The sequence below is a fragment of the Lipotes vexillifer genome, unplaced genomic scaffold (genome assembly GCF_000442215.2).
Source record: "Lipotes vexillifer unplaced genomic scaffold, Lipotes_vexillifer_v1.1 scaffold896, whole genome shotgun sequence".
NCBI classification, from domain to species: Eukaryota; Metazoa; Chordata; class Mammalia; order Artiodactyla; family Lipotidae; genus Lipotes; species Lipotes vexillifer.
The window spans coordinates 1410501-1433013 of NW_006778096.1; the positions used below are offsets into that span (position 1 = coordinate 1410501).

The 22513-nt window shown below is 40.3% G+C and overlaps 1 protein-coding gene and 1 non-coding gene across 3 annotated transcripts in view; one reads left to right on the forward strand and one right to left on the reverse strand.

Moving 5' to 3' along the window:
• Positions 1-22513, reverse strand: part of DROSHA (drosha ribonuclease III) — a 130174-nt gene that overhangs the window by 7419 nt on the left and 100242 nt on the right. For both annotated transcript variants that reach the window (XM_007451411.1, XM_007451412.1), the window contains 2 exons: positions 20690-20795; positions 1416-1557 (listed from right to left, as the gene is read on the reverse strand). In XM_007451411.1, coding sequence (XP_007451473.1) covers positions 1416-1557; positions 20690-20795 — 248 coding nt within the window. The remainder of the gene's footprint in view (positions 1-1415; positions 1558-20689; positions 20796-22513) is intronic.
• On the forward strand, positions 3466-3536 carry TRNAE-UUC (transfer RNA glutamic acid (anticodon UUC)). The gene has a single exon. It is a non-coding gene; the product is annotated as a tRNA-Glu (tRNA).

The window sequence follows — 22513 nt, forward strand, 5'->3', positions numbered from 1 at the left end:
TTTATTTTTTAGCATTGCCGTTTCATCTTTCTTCAAGCAAGAACTACTCTTTATCACTAATGTTAGAAGCAGCAATAGAGATGTGTGATTAAGATGCAAAACCACAAAGACCAAATTACGTTTGACTAAGGGATCAATGAATAATTAGTTAAAACGATACACAAAGTGATGCTGTATAGCAGGGAAAGAATGACATCTGGGAACACAACCATGTTAACATCAAATAAATCAAAATAAAACTTGAAGATCAGATATGATGCCAGAACGAGCACATCCTCAGGGCCGCTATTCTTAACACCAATCTTGAGGAGATCACCCATTTACAAGGGTTTGTGTTACCTTTCATCAACAGATATGGGACAATTTATAGATTCAATCTGCCGAAACAGAGAAAAAATTAATACTGGGCTTAATGACAATAAAACGATATAACCAAATTTGCATTAAAAAATGGTGACCCCAAAGACAGCTTCATTAAAAGGTATCTTCACCACACAAACAAACGGCGAGTTTTTAGAAGAAGGAATAAAAATAGCTTTCGTTGAGCTAAAAAAAGCCAGTGAGACTGATGATGACAATTTTTTTTCTAATTCTAATCTTGTTACTTTTCTTTAATTGAAAAAGAAGTTCTTTTAAGCTCCTTAGTCAGACTGCCTTTGCACTTTGTAAATCAGCTGATCTTGCATGGTAGACTTAAATATCTGTATATAATTCCAATTGCCAAAAATACCAAAACATTAAAAAAAAAAAAAAGGTTCCAAGGCCCAGTGAATGGCCCACTTATTTTACAGTAGTATCAGAAACAATAAAATTGTGTGTATAATCCTTTAGTTAGCTATAATAGGATTATTTATAATGCTACGAGACCATATCAGAAACTGCAAAAGATGACAACATTGTCCATAGAGCTTTCAGTTCATTCACAATAGATAACTGTTTTAGTATTTAGGGAATAAATTATCTTCTTTCTTCTAGGCCTCTATCTAAACGCTGCTGGGTGGCAAAAACAGCTATGATTCACTATTTCCAATCTTCACATTCTGTTACTGTTTCACACAAAGAGATGTGATGGCTGAGCATTAGGATGGAGGGGCGTAGGGTGAGGAGTGGGGAGCATTAGTGAACACAGACTGAACATAAATTCATTATCCACAAGTCTTTTTTTAAAAAATTTTTATTGGAGTATGGCTGCTTTACAATGTTGTGTTAGCCTCCACTGCTCATTATTCACAAGTCTTAATTCCAAATTATTCTCCTTCAAACAAGCTTTGGAGAGAAGCATAAATAAAAATTAAAATAGAGAAGAGGTTTCTTTAATCAGAACATAATAATAATGAGAAGCAGCATAAATTTGGCCCACTGATTTAAACTTGAACCTGCAGGTTAAGAGAAAAGTTTTATTCCCTAGGACTCACATTCCAAAAGGTCGGCCAAGGTCTTGGTCCTAAGGGCCACAGGCCTCTTGGTCTTGTCGTTGGTGATGGCATATTCCTGCATGCCCAATTCCTCTGCTACCTTGGCTTGAGTTCTGTTATTCACCAAAGAGCTTCGCAACAGCTGGCCAAAAGGAATTGAGGTACATTTAGAAACCATTTCACTTTTGGTCTCTCTCTTGCTCCTGTGTTGGGCCCACCCAGCCTAGACCACAGGGACACCTAGGCAAGCAATGGCTTAAGTTCTCAACCACCACCCCCAGGCAACAGTGACAAATTCCACATGCTTCTAGTTTCTCCTTAATAACTTACTCTGTTCTTGGATTTTACCTGACTGACATTTAAATAGTTCATTTAGTTGTTTAGTAGCAGTGAGCAGTGTTGGGGGAGATGCTATACTATACTAAAGGTCAAAGATTCCATTAAGTTTAATGTTACTAAACCAAGGAGCATTAAAACTTAAAAAAAAATCAACTTATTGAAGTATAATTTGCATACAATAAAATGCACCTATTTTAATTATAGTTAAATGAGTTTTGACAAGCTTCTACATTTCTGTTACCCCAAACAAGTTCCCTGGCCCCTTGGCGATCAATCAATCCAATCCATCTATCACCAGGCAGGCTTGACCTACTTTCTGTCACCGTACGTTAGTTTTAAAGGAGCATTTTTTAAAAAGTCAAAAATAAGCTTCACATTTTATGGCACTGATGCTAATTCTGATATCATAGGATTTGGGGAAGTGACGCTTTAGTATTATCTAAAATATTGAAATTATTTATTTACATTTTACTTTCGTTCTTTAAAGATTTATATTGTATATATATATATATATATATCAGATTTATATATATATATATATATATAAATATATATATAAAGATGATATATACTATATATCCTGACTCATAGTTTTTCAAGCTGAGACCCTTTTTTATTTATTTTTTTAACATCTTTATTGGGGTATAATTGCTTTACAATGGTGTGTTAGTTTCTGCTTTATAACAAAGTGAATCAGTTATACATATGTTCCCATAGCTCTTCCCTCTTGCGTCTCCCTCCCTCCCACCCTCCCTATCCCACCCCTCCAGGCGGTCACAAAGCACTGAGCCGATATCCCTGTGCCATGCGGCTGCTTCCCACTAGCTATCTACCTTACTTTTGTTAGTGTATATATTGAGACCCTTTATTTTTAATCAAATTAAAATATAATTTCCGTATTTCAACTTCAGGAATTCCAAACAAAAATTTCTACTAGGAATTTCAGTCAGCTAGCAGTCCTCTAAGGACCATCCAAGTAGTAACATTAAACAGTGCATGAAAATTGTACAAGCAGTCTATTGTAGACGTGCCCATAAAACAAGCATGGCTTAGGAATTTAACAGTCACTGATCACTCACTAAAGGAAAGTGGGGAGGGAGGCTGTAGAAAGTGGGTAGATACAAAGATGAGAACTCACCAAAGAAAAGCTGAAAGTAATTATCCCCAATCTCTAAGATTTGGGGGAATCAAGTACCTAAAACTAGAACTTTTTCTTACAACAGATAAAACAAACTCTTGGTCTAGTACAATTCCTTCCTGTTAAGGAATAACCCTGACACCAGGGCCAAGGAACAGGAAGCAGCTACAAGTTATGCTGGTATTATATCCCCTGCCGTTCCAAATCGAACTCTGTTTATTAGATGCAAGTTTTATGCTCTGTGGCTCCACAGTGTCAACTGAGCTTATGAAAATCAAGATTTATCCTCAATGCCTGAGACTGCATCCTTGACAATAGATAAATAAGAAACAATATGTTCTTAATTTGTCTGACAATGATTCATGAAGCAGAAATACAACTTGATCTTCACATGCCATGCTTGCTGTTGAGTCAGACTATTATTCTTTGCCTGTCTCTGCTTCTTTCCTCCCCTGACTGCCCCCAAACTCAAGCTTTTCTTCAATACAGTGTTTTCATTAAAATATCCACAGAGAAGCTCAAAATTAAAAAGGCCTAGCATATAACATTAAAAAGAAGACACAACCAGGGAATTCCCTGGTGGTCCAGTGTTAAGACTCAGCACTTTCACAGCTGTGGCCCAGGTTCAATCCCTGGTCGGGGAACTAAGATGCGGCAAGCCATGCGGCGCAGCCAAAAATAACAAAACAAAACAAAAATGCAACCATTAGGGAGCCCACCAGTCTAATATCTTGTAATTACAGAATAACTGAGCTGGAAGCTGGAAGGGAGACATCTTTTTCAGTCTGGATTTATAATGGGGGAGGGGGAGGTTCACAAAGTACAGGCCATGGGGGAACAGAAGGGCTATTTTGAGAATATGGCTATGCTGCGTGAACTAGCTTTTCTCTCAGTACATGCTTTTGGTGAGAGGAGAAAGCTCTAACTTGGGCTGCATGTATGGAGATTTCATGCCTTAGAATCACGGCATGCCTGATGTACATATGAGCTCACACAAACCAAAATACGTCACTGGTTATTGGGCCCCAGCTGCCGCCTTCCAGCCTCAAGGGCTCCTCATTCGGTGCTAAGCAGTAATGCTGTCTGACAGGGAAGGAGGAAAGCAGTGAGGATGTAAACAGAAACACTACCAATTTTATTTAACATATGCCCCGATGGGTCTTAAAGCACCAGCAGGGTGGCCAGCAGAAAGTGAGATCTTTCAGTTCTTGCCAAAACTTGGAGCCTGAACCAAAAGTCAGTGGGGGAGAAGGAAGATATAAATCATCCATATTTTTAGAGTCAGTTTAAATTTAGAAGATGAGTTGAAAAGAGGTAAGACCTTGCTCTTAAACAACAAAGTCTGAATGGCAGTTCTTTAAATGACAGCCTCCATCCTTGGCCTTTGCTGAACCCTGTTTCAGAATAAATCATGCTGTTTGCCAATGAGTGAGATCAAGAGGGGCTCACAAGGCAAAAAACCACCTAAAGTTATGGCAGTTCAGTGCAACAGCTGTGGAGGCTGATGCTATACCAGACCCTGGGCTGTTGGCTGAAGATGCTGAGCTGATCAACATCCCGTGGCTGCCCTCCGAGAGCTGCTAATCTCTGAAGGAAGCCATACACAAAGTGGCCAGTGCAATGCACTGTGACAGCTGCAGTGACAGCAGAGGCCACAGCACACGCAGCTACTCTTCTCCAACCCAGCTCTTCAAAAAGGCCTCCTGAGTAAAAACATTTCAGAGGCTTGTTGCCCTACCTGGCTGTTATAACAGAATCATTAGTTAGCTGGGTCACACTGGCGCTCAGGCCTCTTCCAAGAACCAAGGGATTAGAATTTCTGGACAAGTACGTTTTTAAAAATTTTATGTAGGTGGATTCTGATGAATGTAGAGTCAGAACTGAAAAGAATGAATCTGCCAGTGGGAGAAGAATGGGTGCAATGGTCTGAGTGTTTGTGTCACTGCAAAATTCATATGTTGAAATCCTAATCCCTAAAGGATGAGGGGGCCCCTGAAAGGTGATTAGGTCATGAGAGTGGAGCCCTCATGAATGGGAGTAGTGCCTTTATAAAAGAGGCCCCTATCAGCACAGACACCAGAGACAAGCAGGAAACACTAAGGCTGCACCAAGAAGCCTGACTGCAAGCACAGGTCACTATCCACACCTCCCCTCCTGGGAGCCTGTGCAGCCCACAACAGCCAGGGTCCCGTGATCCAGGGACAACTTCCCCGGGAAAACACACGGCACACCTCAGGCTGGTACAACGTCACACCTACCTCTGCCGCCGCAGGCTCGCCCCGCACACTGTACCCCTCCCTCCCCCCCGGCCTGAGTGAGCCAGAGCCCCCGAATCAGCGGCTCCTTTAACACCGTCCTGTCTGAGCGAAGAACAGACGACCTCAGGAGACCTACACGCAGAGGCGGGGCCAAATCCAAAGCTGAACCTCAGGAGCTGTGCGAACAAAGAAGAGAAAGGGAAATCTCTCCCTGCAGCCTCAGGAGCAGGAGATTAAATCTCCACAATCAACTTGATGTACCAGCATCTGTGGAATACATGAACAGACAACAAATCCTCCCAAAATTGAGGCAGTGGACTTTGGGAGCAACTGTAGGCTTGGGGTTGGCTTTCTGCACGTAATTGGTTTCTGGTTTCATGTTTATTTTAGTTTAGTATTTAGAGCTTACTATCACTGGTAGATTTGTTTATTGATTTGGTTGCTTTCTTCCTTTTTTTTTAATATATATATATTTTTTCCTTTTCCTCTTTCTGTGAGTGTGTATGTGTATGCTTCTTTGTGTGATTTTTGTCTGTATAGCTTTGCTTTTACTATTTGTCCTAGGGTTTTCTCTGTCCATTTTTGGCTTTTTTTTGTTTCTTCGTTTTTTAGTATAGTTTTTAGTGGTCATCAATGGTGGATTTGTTTTTTGGTTTGGTTGCTCTCTTCTTCCTTTCTTTTTAAAATTAATTTTTCCCTTTTTTATTTTTAATATTTTTCAGTAACTTTATTTTATTTATTTATTTATTTTTCTTTCTTTCTTCCTTTTTCTTTCTCTCTTTTCTTCTGAGCCAGTGGCTGACAGGGTGTTGGTGCTCCAACTGGGTGTCAGGCCTGAGTCTCTGAGGTGGGAGAGTCGAGTTCAGGACATTGGTCCACGAGAGACCTCTGGGGCCCACATAATATCAAACAGCGAAAGCTCTCCAAGAGATTTCCATCTCAACTCTAAGACCCAGCTCCACTCAACAAGCAGCAAGCTACAGTGCTGGACACCTTATGCCAAACAACTAGCAAGACAGGAACACAACCGCACTCATTAGAGGAGAGGCTGCCTAAAATCATAATAAGTTCACAGATATCCCAAAACATACCACCTGACATGGTCCTGCCCACCAGAAAGACAAGATCCAGGCTCACCCACCAGAACACAGGAACCAGTCCCCGCCACCAGGAAGCCTACACAACCCACTGAACCAACCTAACCCACTGGGGGCAGACACCAAAAACAACAGGAACTATGAACCTGCAGCCTGCGAAAAGGAGAACCCAAACACGGTAAGTTAAGCAAAATGAGAAGACAGAGAAACACACAGCAGATGAAGGAGCAAGATAAAAACCCACCAGACCTAACAAATGAAGAGGAAATAGGCAGTCTACCTGAAAAAGATTCAGAGTAATGACAGTAAAGATGATCCAAAATTGTGGAAATAGCATGGAGAAAATACAAGAAACGTTTAACAAGGACCTAGAAGAACTAAAGAGCAAACAAACAATGATGAACAACACAATAAATAAATTAAAAATTCTCTAGAAGGAATCAATAGAGGAATAACTGAGGCAGAAGAACGGATAAGGGACGTGGGAGATAAAAGAGCGGAAATAACTACCACAGAGCAGAACAAAAAAAAAAGAATGAAAAGAATTGAGGACAGTCTCAGAGACCTCTGGGACAACATTAAACACACCAACATTAGAATTATAGGGGTCCCAGAAGAAGGGAAAAAGAAAGGGTCTGAGAAAATATTTGAAGAGATTATAGTTGAAAATCCCTAACATGGGAAAGGAAATAGTCAATAAAGGCCAGAAAGTGCAGAGAGTCCCCATTCAGGATAAATTCAAGGAGAAACATACCAAGACACATATTAATCAAACTATCAAAAATTAAATACACAGAAAAAAATACTAAAAGCAGCAGGGAGAAGCAACAAATAACAAACAAGGGAATCCCCATAAGGTTAACAGCTGATCTTTCAGCAGAAACTCTGCAAGCCAGAAGGGACTGGCAGCATATATTTAAAGTCATGAAAGGGAAAAAACCTACAACCAAGATTACTCTACCCAGCAAGGACCTCTTTCAGATTCGACTGAGGAATTAAAACCTTTACAGACAAGCAAAGGCTAAGAGAATTCAGCACCACCAAACCAGCTTTACAACAAATGCTAAAGGAACTTCTCTAGGCAGGAAACATAAGAGAAGGAAAGAACCTACAATAACAAACCTAAAACAATAAAGAAAATGGTAATAGGAACATACATATCAATAACTACCTTAAATGTAAGTGGATTAAATGCTCCAACCAAAAGACTGGCTGAATGGATACAAAAACAAGACCCGTATATATGCTGTCTACAAGAGACTTACTTCAGACCTAGGGACACATACAGACTGAAAGTGAGGGGATGGAAAAAGATATTCCATGTAAATGGAAATCAAAAGAAAGCTGGAGTAGCAATTCTCATATCAGACAAAATAGTCTTTAAAATAAAGAGTATTACAAGAGACAAAGAAGGACACTACATAATGATCAAGGGATTGATCCAAGAAGAAGATATAACAATTGTAAATATTTATGCACCCAACATAGGAGCACCTCAATACGTAAGGCAAATACTAACATCCATAAAAGGGGAAATCGACAGTAACACATTCATAGTAGGGGACTTTCACACCCCACTTTCACCAATGGACAGATCATCCAAAATGAAGATAAATAAGGAAACACAAGTTTTAAATGATACATTAAACAAGATGGACCGGGCTTCCCTGGTGGCGCAGTGGTTGAGAGTCCGCCTGCCAATGCAGGGGACGCAGGTTCGTGCCCCGGTCCGGGAAGATCCCACATGCTGTGGAGCGGCTGGGCCCGTGAGCCATGGCCGCTGAGCCTGCGCGTCCGGAGCCTGTGCTCCGCAATGGGGGAGGCCACAACAGTGAGAGGCCTGCGTACCGGTGTTAACATCCTCCAGGATAGATCATATCTTGGGTCGCAAATCAAGCCTTGGTAATCTAAAAAAATTGAAATCGTATCAAGTATCTTTTCCGACCACAACGTTATGAGACTAGATATCAATTACAGGAAAAAATCTGTAGAAAATACAAGCACATGGAGGCTAAACAATATACTACTAAATAATCAAGAGATAACCGAAGAAATCAAAGAAGAAATCAAAAAATACCTAGAAACAAATGACAATGAAAACACGATGATCCAAAACCTATGGGATGCAGCAAAAGCAGTTCTAAGACGGAAGTTTATAGCAATACAATCCTACCTCAAGAAGCATCTCAAATAAACAACCTAACCTTACACCTAAAGCAATTAGAGAAAGAAGAACAAAAAACCCCAAAGTTAGCAGAAAGAAAGAAATCATAAAGATCAGATCAGAAATAAATGAAGAAGAAATGAAGGAAACAAAAGCAAAGATCAATAAAAATAAAAGCTGGTTCTTTGAGAAGATAAACTAAATTGATCAACCATTAGCCACACTCATCAAGAATAAAAGGGAGAAGACTCAAATCAATAGAATTAGAAACGGAAAAGGAGAAGTAACACCTGACACTGCAGAAATACAAAGGATCATGAGAGATTACTACAAGCAACTGTATGGCAATAAAATGGACAACCTGGAAGAAATGGACAAATTCTTAGGAAAGCACAACCTCCCGAGACTGAACCAGGAAGAAATAGAAAATATGAACAGGCCAATCACATGCACTGAAATTGAAACTGTGATTAAAAGTCTTCCAACAAACAAAAGTCCAGGACCAGATGGCTTCACAGGCGAATTCTATCAAATATTTAGAGAAGAGCTAACACCTATCCTTCTCAAACTCTTCCAAAATATAGCAGAGGGAGGAACCCTCCCAAACTCATTCTACAAGGCCACCATCACCCTGATACCAAACCAGACAAAAATGTCACAAAGAAAGAAAACTACAGGCCAGTATCACTGATGAACACGGATGCAAACATCCTCAACAAAATACTAGCAAACAGAATCCAACAGCACATTAAGGGATCATGCACCATGATTAAGTGGGGTTTATCCCAGGAATGCAAGGATTCTTCAACATACGCAAATCAATCAACGTGATACACCATATTAACAAACTGAAGGATAAAAACCATATGATCATCTCAATAGATGCAGAAAAAGCTTTTGACAAAATTCAACACCCATTTATGGTAAAAACCCTGCAGAAAGTAGGCAAAGAGGGAACTTACCTCAACATAATAAAGGCCATATATGACAAACCCACAGCCAACATCAGTCTCAATGGTGAAAAACTGAAACCATTTCCTCTAAGATAAGGAACAAGACAAGGTTGTCCATTCTCACCACTATTATTCAACATAGTTTTGAAAGTTTTAGCCACAGCAATGAGAGAAGAAAAAGAAAAAAAAGAACCCAAATCGGAAAAGAAGAAGTAAAACTGTCACTGTTTGAAGATGACATGATACTATACTTAGAGAATCCTAAAGATGCTACCAGAAAACTACTAGAGCTAATCAATGAATTTGGTAAAGTAGCAGGATACAAAATTAATGCACAGAAATCTCTTGCATTCCTATACACTAATGATGAAAAGTTTGAAAGAGAAATTAAGGAAACACTCCCATTTACCACTACAACAAAAAGAATAAAATACCTAGGAATAAACCTACCTAAGGAGACAAAAGACCTGTATGCAGAAAACTATAAGACAATGATGAAAGAAATTAAAAATGTTACAAACAGATGGAGAGATATACTATGTTCTTGGATTGGAAGAATCAACACTGTGAAAATGACTACACGGCCCAAAGCAATCTACAGATTCAATGCAATCCCTATCAAACTACCAATGGCATTTTTCACAGAACTAGAACAAAAAATTTCACAATTTGTATGGAAACACAAAAGACCCTGAATAGTCAAAGCAATCTTGAGAAAGAAAAATGGAGTTGGAGGAATCAGGCTCCCTGACTTCAGACTATATTACAAAGCTACAGGAATCAAGACAGTATGGTACTGGCTCAAAAACAGAAATACAGATCAATGGAACAGGACAGAAAGCCCAGAGATAATCCCATGCACAGATGGTCACCTTATCTTTGATAAAGGAGGCAAGAATATACAATGGAGAAAAGACAGCCTCTTCAATAAGTGGTGCTGGGAAAACTGGACAGCTACATGTAAGAGAATGAAATTAGAACACTCCCTAACACCATACACAAAAATAAACTCAAAATGGATTAAAGACCTAAATGTAAGGCCAGACACTATAAAACTCTTAGAGGAAAACAGCAACAAAAAGAATAAAATATCTGGGAATAAACCTACCTAAGGAAGGAGACAACCTGTATGCAGAAAACTATAAGACAATGATGAAAGAAATTAAAAATGTTACAAACAGATGGAGAGATATACTATGTTCTTGGATTGGAAGAATCAACACTGTGAAAATGACTACACGGCCCAAAGCAATCTACAGATTCAATGCAATCCCTATCAAACTACCAATGGCATTTTTCACAGAACTAGAACAAAAAATTTCACAATTTGTATGGAAACACAAAAGACCCTGAACAGTCAAAGCAATCTTGAGAAAGAAAAATGGAGTTGGAGGAATCAGGCTCCCTGACTTCAGACTATATTACAAAGCTACAGGAATCAAGACAGTATGGTACTGGCTCAAAAACAGAAATACAGATCAATGGAACAGGACAGAAAGCCCAGAGATAATCCCATGCACAGATGGTCACCTTATCTTTGATAAAGGAGGCAAGAATATACAATGGAGAAAAGACAGCCTCTTCAATAAGTGGTGCTGGGAAAACTGGACAGCTACATGTAAGAGAATGAAATTAGAACACTCCCTAACACCATACACAAAATAAACTCAAACTGGATGAAAGATCTAAATGTAAGGCCAGATATTAAAAAACTCCTAGAGGAAAACATAGGCAGAACACTCTATGACATAAATCACAGCAAGATCCTTTTTGACCCATCTCCTAGAAAAATGGAAGTAAAACCAAAAATAAACAACTGGGACCTAATGAAACTTAAAAGCTTTTGCACAGCAAAGGAAAACATAAACAAGACGAAAAGACAACCCTCAGAATGGGAAAAAATATTTGCAAATGAAGCAACTGACAAAGGATTAATCTCCAAAATTTACAAGCAGCTCATGCAGCTCAGTATCAAAAAAACAAACAACCCAATCCAAAAATGGGTTGAAGACCTAAACAGACATTTCTCCAAAGATGATATACAGATTGCCAACGAACACATAAAAGGATGCTCAACATCACTAATCATTAGAGAAATGCAAATCAAAACTACAGTGAGGTATCACCTCACACCAGTCAGAATGGCCATCATCAAAAAAATCTACAAACAGTAAATGCTGGAGAGGGTGTGGAGAAAAGGGAACCCTCCTGCACTGTTGGTGGGAATGTAAATTGATACAGCCACTATGGAGAACAGTATGGAGGTTCCTTAAAAAAATAAAAATAGAACCATCATATGACCCAGCAATCCCACTACTGGGCATATACCCTGAGAAAACCATAATTCAAAAAATGTCATGTACCACAATGTTCATTGCAGCACTATTTACAATAGCCAGGACATGGAAACAACCTAAGTGCCCATCGTCGGATGAATGGATAAAGACGATGTGGCACATATATACAATGGAATATTACTCAGCCATAAAAAGAAACGAAATTGAGTTATTTGCAGTGAGGTGGATGGACCTAGAGACTGTCGTACAGAGTGAAGCAAGTCAGAAAGAAAAACAAATACCGTATGCTAACACATATATATGGAATCTAAGAAGAAAAGGTTCTGAAGAACCTAGGGGCTGGACAGGAGTAAAGACGCAGATGTAGAGAATGGACTTGAGGACATGGGGACGGGGAAGGGTAAGCTGGGACAAAGTGAGAGAGTGGGAGAGAGATATATACACTACCAAATGTAAAACAGATAGCTAGTGGGAAGCAGCCGCAAGGCACAGGGAGATCAGCTTGGTGCTTTGTGACCACCTAGAGGGGTGGGATAGGGAGGGTGGGAGGGAGATGCTAGAGGGAAGAGATATGGGGATATATGTATATGTATATTTTATTCACTTTATTACACAGCAGAAACTAACACACCATTGTAAAGCAATTATGCTCCAATAAAGATGTTAAAAAAAAACAACTAAATCAGAAGCTATCATGAGAAAGAGGAACTTTATTAAATAAGTAAATTTATTAAATGCTAAAAAAAAGAAGCCTCATATTGATCTCTTGCCCCTTCCACCCTGTGAAGGTACAATGAGAGCCAGAAGAGAGCCCTCAGCTGACCATGCTGGCACTCTGATCTCAGACTCTCAATCTCCAGAACTGTGAGCAATAAATTTCTGCTGTTCCTAAGCCATCCTGTCTGTGCTATTTTGCTATAGCAGCCTGAATAGACTAAGACAGTAGGAAGGGGTTTTCCAGGATGATGAAACAGCTCTATTAAAGCAAGGGGCCAGGACTTCCCTGGTGGTGCAGTGGTTAAGAATCCGCCTGCCAATGCAAGCGACACGGGTTCGAGCCCTGGTCCAGCAGGATGCCACATGCCACAGAGCAACTAAGCCCGCGCGCCACAAGTACTGAGCCTGTGCTCTGGAGCCTACAACTACTGGGCCCACGTGCCACAACTACTGAAGCCCACCCACGTAGAGCCCAAGCTCCGCAACAAGAGAGGCCACTGAGGTGAGAAGACGGTGCACCACAAGGAAGAGTAGCACCCGCTCGCCGCAACTAGAGAAAGCCCGTGTGCAGCAACGAAGACCCAATGCAGCCAAAAAAAAAAAAAAAAAAGCAAGGGGCCATGACACAGTGAGGTGATTCCTGGGTGGAACTGGAGGAGAAATCTGAGCCTGGTGGGGAAGAGCTGATACAGGTGAGGCTGCCCAGCCTCTGGGCAGAGAGAGTCTTGCAGGTGATGTAAAAGAAGTCTGTACTTTCCTATAAGGGAAGAGGAGTCCCAAAAGGTGTCAGATGGGAGCAGTGGCAAGGTAACTTTCTGATTACAGAAAGAACATTTTGGTGGATGGATTTGAATGGGGTAAGACATGAGGTTGGAAAGCTTGCAGATGTCGATGCTATAAATTACTATTTTACAAAGAAGAAACTTTTCTTAGTAGAAACCTTGAAAATGAACACTAAGCACCCAACGGAGCATGAGATGGTTATTAGATTGTTTTACAAACAATGCCTTGAGTTAGAGGCACTGGTAAAAAGCAAAAGGTTTGGCGCCAAGCTGCCTGGGTTCAAACTACGGCTCTACCACTTCCCGGCTAGGTGACCCCGTATAAGTTACTAACTCTCTCTGAGGCTCAGCTCCCACATCCATTACATGGAGGAAGTAGTAGCTACTTCACAGGGATGTAATGAGAATTAAAGTGAGTGAGTAAACAATCTAAGTACAGTGACTGGCACATAATAAACACACAGAAACGTTAGCTGCTGTTATCACTGGCATCATCATTATAAGATATGCTTGCTCTTCGGTTATGGGAAAACGGTTATAGAAGGCTCTAGGAATTCCTCTGGATTTGTCTTCAATGAAAAGATTCTGGATACCTGTCCACTAATAGTCTTCAAAGCTCTCCATTTTACTAAGTGCTAACCTGTCCTTAACAATTTTTTTTTTAACACCTCTCCACACCCCGCAAAAAAGATAAAATTTAACTTGAAATTAGCAGAAAAAGTGAGGAAAGCTGTAGTTAGGGCTCTCTGTGAAGCTGAGAAAAAGACTGCTGAGTTCCTGAAGCAATGGCAAGGACCGACGAAAATATCACAAATTGCCAACTGCGATTTTGAGAATCCAGTATGTTTTCTATTATCTCAACACAGCAGTCTTTCCTCATTAGTGTAAACTTAAATTTTAATAAGAAAAAGGTTTATTGGTTTAAAATAAGCAAAGAAACATATTGGCACTCTTCCTTAAACTTCTATTCACTCTTGATTCTAAAGAAAAAACCACAGCCGTGGGACATGAGCTACCAAAGAGGGCCATCTAGTGTAAAACAGTAGACTCTGATTTATTATTTTGAGAACTTTACTATAAGACCATGGGGTGAAAGTAGAACATATTATTATAAATGACAGTGATGTGCCACACAGGTCTCTCATAGCAACAGTGGTAGCCAGATGGCCTCCATTTCCCGTGATAACTAAAGAACTAGTTTATTTCCGGTAAATGCTCATATGTTCTTAAGAATTTAATATTAATTCAAGAGGAATTTCTTGTCCATCCAAAAGCAGTTAACTTTAAGTGGTAATCAAACTGCTAATTTTAAACTAAATGTAAAATAATAGTATTCCTGATTTCCCATATAATGGTACATGGGGCATAGCAGGAACATAATATTCAGTGAATAATATTCACTGAGTGAATGAATTAAAGGACCATATTTTGTTGGGCTTAGAAATTCTGCTGAAAAATTACATCTAAACATAGTCAAATAACCATATTCTCCCTAAATCCAATATTTGTGTCTCACATAAACTATTTTCAGGGTTCACAGTTGCAGAGTTAAGATCCAATTCTATTGAAAGCAAAACATGTATAGAAATTGTAGAGATGCAAATGCTACCCGCTGGAGTGCAGGTCAGATACAAACAGCCAAATTATGACAGTGATGGAGAAATTCTCAAACAAGAGGCTGTGGAATCTACCCTCTCAAAGAGATCTGTTAGATAGCTTGTTTGATTTATGCTTAGTGCTGTCTGAAGGCAGCAGGGAAGGATTAGATCACTGGTTCTCAAATTTTATCTGTAATCTTTGCTTTCTCATTACCCCAAATCATTCCTCTACAAACAAAAATTTCTGCAAGTTCATCTTGCTGGTGGACACCTCCACTAGGCACAGTGCCTTGCACACTGTAGGCATGGGACTGACAACTATCTTTAGCTCGGAAACTTATAGGAAAGGCTAAGAGAAAAGAATGAAATAGAGGTGAAAAAGATGCAAATGTTAAAAGTTGAAAGTGTGATAAGAGAGGCATTCTTGTCTAAATAAATGCTCTTTGAGACACTCTCCTATTTACCCTGACTCTACTGAGTAGGTTCTACCCTCAAAAACCAAAACTTCAGTCTATGAAATAGAACCTCTTCCCTATACATCCCAATTCAAACTCCATCATGCTAGCACAATTATATAAGCCTGACATTCATTCCCAAACAGGCCTTCTTGAACACCCAACTTATAGAGCACTATAGATTTCCCCCACCAGCATTCAAAAGTTGAAAATCACGATTTCATTTGCTCAACCGTCCTTATTCTCTATGAAGCGAGTATGCAAGGGAACAGCTCTGAGCCAACTAATGCCTCGCCGTAGTTGTGTTCTTTAATCACAATAATGAATAATTAGCCATCCTCTCCCTGCCTTCTACCCAGCCAAATGCAACTGTAGTAAGTAATCCTCCGCAAATTTTAAATTACTTTTAATCCTTAGACATTCATAAATAGTTTTCAGCTTCTTTCCTTACACATTAAAAAAACATGTCGTTTCCTTCCAATGCCACTTCCACTTCCCTCTCTATGTGACTTAGCTGCCCACAAAACTCTCATTCTTCTACTTAACAAATATGTATTGAGAGCCTACATACACCAGGCACTGCTGCACATATAGTGATAAATAAACACAGGCTCTCACAGAACTTCCAGGCTAGTGGGACAGGGAAACTCAAATAAGTGCCAGGAAGGAAAAGAACACAGAAATTTGACTGGAAAGTTTCCCTTGCAGGCAGCAGTCATGCTGGAACTGACATCTAATGCAGAGTAGGAGAGACCAGGCAGCTGAGAGTAAGGGCGGGAAGCAGAATGGTCTCTAGGTAGAACACGTACAAACCCAATGGCAGGAGAGAGCTTCGAGGAACACAAAGCAGGCCAGGTAAGAGCTGCAGTGATAAGACAAATACGTGACACAAGGCCGGGCAGGGGGGCAGGGTTGTTCATTTCACTCTCCAAAGAAAAAATGAAGAGCATTAGACTGGAATATGATGATTATTCACTCAGCATGTTTCCTGAGCACTGATACGCCAGGACTGTCCAAGGACCCAGGGAATCAGGAGTGAAGAAGATAGACAAAGTTTACACTCTGATGAGAGAAGAGAGACGGTAAACAAGTAAAATATATAGTATGTGCTAAGTAGAAAAAGGAAGGAGAAAATGGAGGTCAGCTTCCAGACTGGGGGAGGGGAGCTAGGGATGAGGAAAAAAGGTTACTATCAAGCAGAGTGAATTAAAGAAAGCCTCACTGGTGATGACATTTGAACACAGGTGTGGGATTTGGCCGCAAGCATGTAAAAGGCCCTGAGGTAAAGGCTTGCTTAGTGTCCTGCAGGAATTTCACAGAGGCTAATGTGAAGTGTCTAGGAGAAAAAGTCTAAGACGGCAGCAGGAAAGCAGGTCATACAGGGTCTTGTAGGTAACAACATTGTCTTTTACCCTTGAGATGAGAAATCTTTACGTTTTGCACAAAGGAAGCTGTAATCCGACTTCTCTTTAAAAACAGTCCCTCTAGATGATGTGCTGAACATAGGCTGAAGGGTGGGGAGGGATGGACCAGCTGGGAGGCTATGGCTGTAATTTAAGGTAAAGATAACTGTGGTCCAGACCAGGGTGATAACAGTGGAGCTGGTGAAAAGTAGTTATGTTTGGGACGAACTTTTAAGGTAAAATCAACAGGCTATGCTAATGGCTAGGAGGTGTAGGATGAGAGAAAGAGAAGAGTTAAGGATAACTCCAAGGTTTTTAGCGTGAGCTAAGAACAGAACAATCCTTACTGATATGGTGAACACCAAGGTTTGGGGGTGAAAATCAGTTTTGTTTCGGCCATGTTAGGTTTGAGGTGCCTGATAGAAATCCAACCAGAGATCCAGTATATCTAGATATCCAAGTATATCTCTAAATATGGAGATATTTGAGTATGGAGTTAGGGGTAAGTAAGAACTGAAGACATAAAATAGAAAGTAACGTACAGATGTATTCAGACTCATGGAGAGGAAGTCAACAGAAAAGAGAAGAGGTCTGAGAAGGTTGGGGAGGTGAAGAGGAACAACCGAAGCGGACTGACGATGAATGGCTAGTGTGGTCACAAAATATGTGTGGTGACGATGCCACTGGCCGCAGAAGGTAACCTGGCCTGCATGGGAGCAAGAGCTGATTCAGGAAGCCTGGTGGAGGAAGCCATAATGCAGTCCAACAGGCCCGAAACCTGAGACAATGTCCCCCATGGGAGAGTACAAAAATGCCCACAAGAACGGCAAAGACCAGCTTTTCCAATAGTAACACACATCTCATGGGAAATCTGAGCCTGCTGCATTGCCTACTGCTCTGTATAAGCACAACCTTAAGATTCCTATCCTTTGCAATTTAGTAAATGCCACCTCTTCTAACCAGGTCTCTCTGTCAATCATATTCCTGTAACACTGTTACAGCTATGCAGAAACTACTGCAGTGGTCCAGGTGACAGAGGTCGGTAGAGAGGATCTGGGTGATGAAGACATAACACTGTCCAGCAGTAATACTGTCAAAACTTGCGAATGGACTAGAATATAAGGAAGGGAAGCAGAGGGAGGAATCAAAGATGACTCCTAGGTTTCTGACTTGCAACATTGGATGGGTGATGTTGCCATTCAATTACTCAAGGAATACTGGTAGAGGACCCAGGTGGGAGAAGACTTCAAGCTCAGTCTTCAACATGTGGAGATGATGAGAAGGCAGCTGGCACTGGAGCTCAGAAAAGAAACGGGACTGAAGAAGTCCATTTAAAAGTCTGCCTACACAGTGAAACTAATGCTATACTTGGAAAAGACTGCCTATAAGAGGCTCTACTAAGAAGAAGAAATGCCTAGGAGTAAACCTTGTACATCCTGGAATATTCATCAGCTCTATAGAATAGGATGAGCCTGCAAAGGAGGCTAAGAAAGAGTAGCTCAAGAGGTGAGAGGAAAACCAGGAACGTGCAGCATCATAGAAACCAATGGGAGACAGTGGCTCAAGAAGGAAGGAGGGGGCTTCCCTGGTGGCGCAGTGGTTGCGAGTCCGCCTGCCGACGCAGGGGACACGGGTTCGTGCCCCGGTCCGGGAAGATCCCACATGCCGCGGAGCAGCTGGGCCCGTGAGCCATGGCCGCTGAGCCTGCGCGTCCGGAGCCTGTGCTCCGCAACGGGAGAGGCCACAACAGTGAGAGGCCCGCGTACCGCAAAAAAAAAAAAAAGTGTCAAGTGAGAAATTTTGACAGTACAAAAAATCATATTTGAAAGCTTAAAGGTCTGGAATTGAAGGAGAGACAACCACATCAGAGACATTAATGAGAGTCAATATCTTTTAAATATGCATTTCACTGACGATAGATCATCTTTGTTTTGTCAGCAGATCTCTTGGTCCTACTGATTTCTACAGAAGCTTTCTGTGAATACAGTTCATAAAACCATCATATCAGAATTTTGTTCTTTGTTAACATGTTTCTAAGAAGCTATCCAAAAATTCTTTATTTTTAAGACAGCAAGGCTGATAAACACATTTTGGATAAAATTAGTTACAGCACTGAAGTCATTTTGGAAAGAACACAAAACTGGAGTCTCTAGCATAGTCCTGCTTTTACCTTTATCCAGACCTTGGGCAGGGCCCATGCCTTTCTGAGTTCTGGTTTCATTAGGGGTCGGAGGCGGGATGTGCCGTGGCCAAGAAGAGAAGCGGTAAACTTGCTGATCCATACGTCCCTGCTCCACAAAATCCTGGAGTTCACAATTAATTTGTGGGAATATAGGGGTAAATGTGTGTATTTAAGTCACACATTTTCAACAGTGGTCTCTTTATGGCCATAAGATGAATTACCACTTAAGCCATTTGGTTTAGTTTCGCCATTTCTCAGACCAACCAGATACTCTGACAGCTATGAAGTCTATTCCCTAATGGAAGATACCTGAACGAGCATTTATTGATTCCTGAATGTAGAGCAAGATACTAGATACTATTTTATTTCCGGTAAATGCTCATATGTTCTTAAGAATTTAATATTAATTCAAGAGGAATTTCTTTTCCATCCCAAAGCAGTTAACTTTAAGTGGTAATCAAACTGCTAATTTTAAACTAAATTTAAAATAATAGTACTCCCAATTTCCCATATAATGGTACATGGGGCATAGCAGGAACATAATATTCACTGAGTGAATGAATTAAAGGACCATATTTTGTTGGGCTTAGAAATTCTGCTGAAAAATTACATCTAAACATAGTCAAATAACCATATTCTCCCTAAATCCAGTATTTGTGTCTCACATAAACTATTTCCAGGGTTCACAGTTGCAGAGATAAGATCCAATTCTACTGAAAGCAAAACATGTATAGAAATTGTAGAGATGCAAAGTATGAAAGACTTATTTGCCTCAAGCTAATGAAGAACATCTGCACTCACAAAATGTCTTATAGTGAGTATTCTTTTTCTTTGCCCAATAAAATATTTGCTTTTCCAATGCCCAATTCTAGAGGGACTTCTCAAAGGCTTATTCCTTGGGCTGGGAGAGATCATCATGACTGGCTTCCAGATATGTTTTGTTCTCCACTCTGGTTTTATTGCTGACTGGTTTCACAGGGTAAAAACCACACCCAGCAAATAAAAAAGCTCAATAAAATTTTATAAAATGAAACAAAGGTGAGAGGAATGGGGACTATTTCACTTTGTTCATAAATCAAGCCTTGTGTCTCTAAGCCCCTTTCAACTCCACATGATCCAGCCAAACTAGGCATTTTTTTTTTTTTTTTTTTTTGGCACGAACCCGTGTCCCCTGCATCAGCAGGCGGACTCTCAACCACTGCGCCACCAGGGAAGCCCCTCAAACTAGGCTTTTGATCTTCCATGCTGTGCCCTTGTTTCAGCAGTCCCAATGTGTGCAATGTCTTTGCATAGAAATTTCTTCCCATTAACTCCCAGTGGCCAAATCGTACTCACCCTTTTAAAGGCTCAAACATCATCATATCCATGAAGCCTTCTAGAAATTCCACAGCTAAAAAAAATCTTACTTTTCCTAAACAGCACAGTTTCCCTATGTCTCTTTATAATATTTAACATGGTACTCCCTGTATTCAGTTACAATTACTCACTTATAGTTTTTATAGTGTACATGTATACGTATACACACACACCCCACACTATATCTATATACATATGTATATAGATAGAGAGAGAATTTGTAGTTATTTACTTTTATTTTTAATTTCTCCTCATAGTTTTTAAACTTCTTATGGATAGACTAGGTGTCAACTAATATTTGCTCCCCCCATGAAGCTTAACTCAATGTCTTGCACTGAGTAGGCAGTCAATAAATGGAAATGAGCTCTTATCATATATTGTTTTGCACACAATTTACATAATGAAACAAAACCATATGATATGCTAAAGTCACCAAGAACTAAGTCAATTACATAAATACATATTTGGTTCTTCTAATCTTTGCTCTCTGTTATACAGCAATCTTACTGGAGGAAATGATTTAATACAAACTCACAGTTAAGTGTCCTTCATGATGATCTGGGAAATGAATGAATAAGTACTCCGTGGCTACCAGCTGCATTATGGAGTCACCGAGGAATTCCATCCTCTGATTGTGGCCTCTGGGAAAAAACATCAATGTAAAGAGATCAATAAGCATTTGTGGATTAAAAAAGAAACACAGAGAATTTTTTTCAAAAGGCATGATGTTAAAAAGCAATGTGTTGGGCTTCCCTGGTGGCGCAGTGCTTGAGAGTCCGCCTGCCGATGCAGGAGACGCGGGTTCGTGCCCCGTTTCGGGAAGATCCCACATGCCGCGGAGCGGCTGGGCCCGTGAGCCATGGCCACTGAGCCTGCGCGTCCGGAGCCTGTGCTCCGCAAATGGGAGAGGCCACAACAGTGAGAGGCCCGCATAACGCAAGGAAAAAAAAAAAAAAAAAAGCAATGTGTTCACCTTGCTTAAAGCACAAAACTAAAAATAATTCCCTAAGGCCCCTCAACTGAGAAGAGATCTGAGTCAATACAGGTTCAGTTTCAAAGGAGAGTAAAGTAAGTACTATTTAAGGATTAAACAACTGCTAAAATAAAGACTAGTAAATAGTGTCTGGCCAAAAGCTGGGGAGTATCAATTGAAAAATAAAGCACAGTTGAATCCTTGAACAGTGAGGGGGTTAGGGGCAGCAACGCCCCCATTCAGTCAAAAATCCAGTTTAACTTTACAGTCGGCCTTCTGTACCACAGTTCTGCATCTGCAGATTCAGCCATCAACCAACCGACCCTGTGTAGCACTGTAGCATGTACTTATTGAAAAAAATCCACATGTAAGTGGACCCATGCAGTTCAAACCCATGTGATTCAAGGGTCAACTGTACAGCAGAGACAACAATGTTGCACAGACAATCTTCATACAGACAAAACAAAGCAAAAAGGCCCAAGAATTTTCTTTGCTCAATATTGATTGATTGATTGATTGATTGATTGCAGTACACGGGCCTCTCACTGTTGTGGCCTCTCCCAGTGCAGAGCACAGGCTCCGGAAACGCAGGCTCAGCGGCCATGGCTCACGGGCCCAGCCACTCCGCGGCATGTGGGATCTTCCCGGACTTCCATCCCAAAGCAGTTAACTTTAAGTGGTAATCAAACTGCTAATTTTAAACTAAATTTAAAATAATAGTACTCCCAATTTCCCATATAATGGTACATGGGGCATAGCAGGAACATAATATTCACTGAGTGAATGAATTAAAGGACCATATTTTGTTGGGCTTAGAAATTCTGCTGAAAAATTACATCTAAACATAGTCAAATAACCATATTCTCCCTAAATCCAGTATTTGTGTCTCACATAAACTATTTCCAGGGTTCACAGTTGCAGAGATAAGATCCAATTCTACTGAAAGCAAAACATGTATAGAAATTGTAGAGATGCAAAGTATGAAAGACTTATTTGCCTCAAGCTAATGAAGAACATCTGCACTCACAAAATGTCTTATAGTGAGTATTCTTTTTCTTTGCCCAATAAAATATTTGCTTTTCCAATGCCCAATTCTAGAGGGACTTCTCAAAGGCTTATTCCTTGGGCTGGGAGAGATCATCATGACTGGCTTCCAGATATGTTTTGTTCTCCACTCTGGTTTTATTGCTGACTGGTTTCACAGGGTAAAAACCACACCCAGCAAATAAAAAAGCTCAATAAAATTTTATAAAATGAAACAAAGGTGAGAGGAATGGGGACTATTTCACTTTGTTCATAAATCAAGCCTTGTGTCTCTAAGCCCCTTTCAACTCCACATGATCCAGCCAAACTAGGCATTTTTTTTTTTTTTTTTTTTTTTTTTGT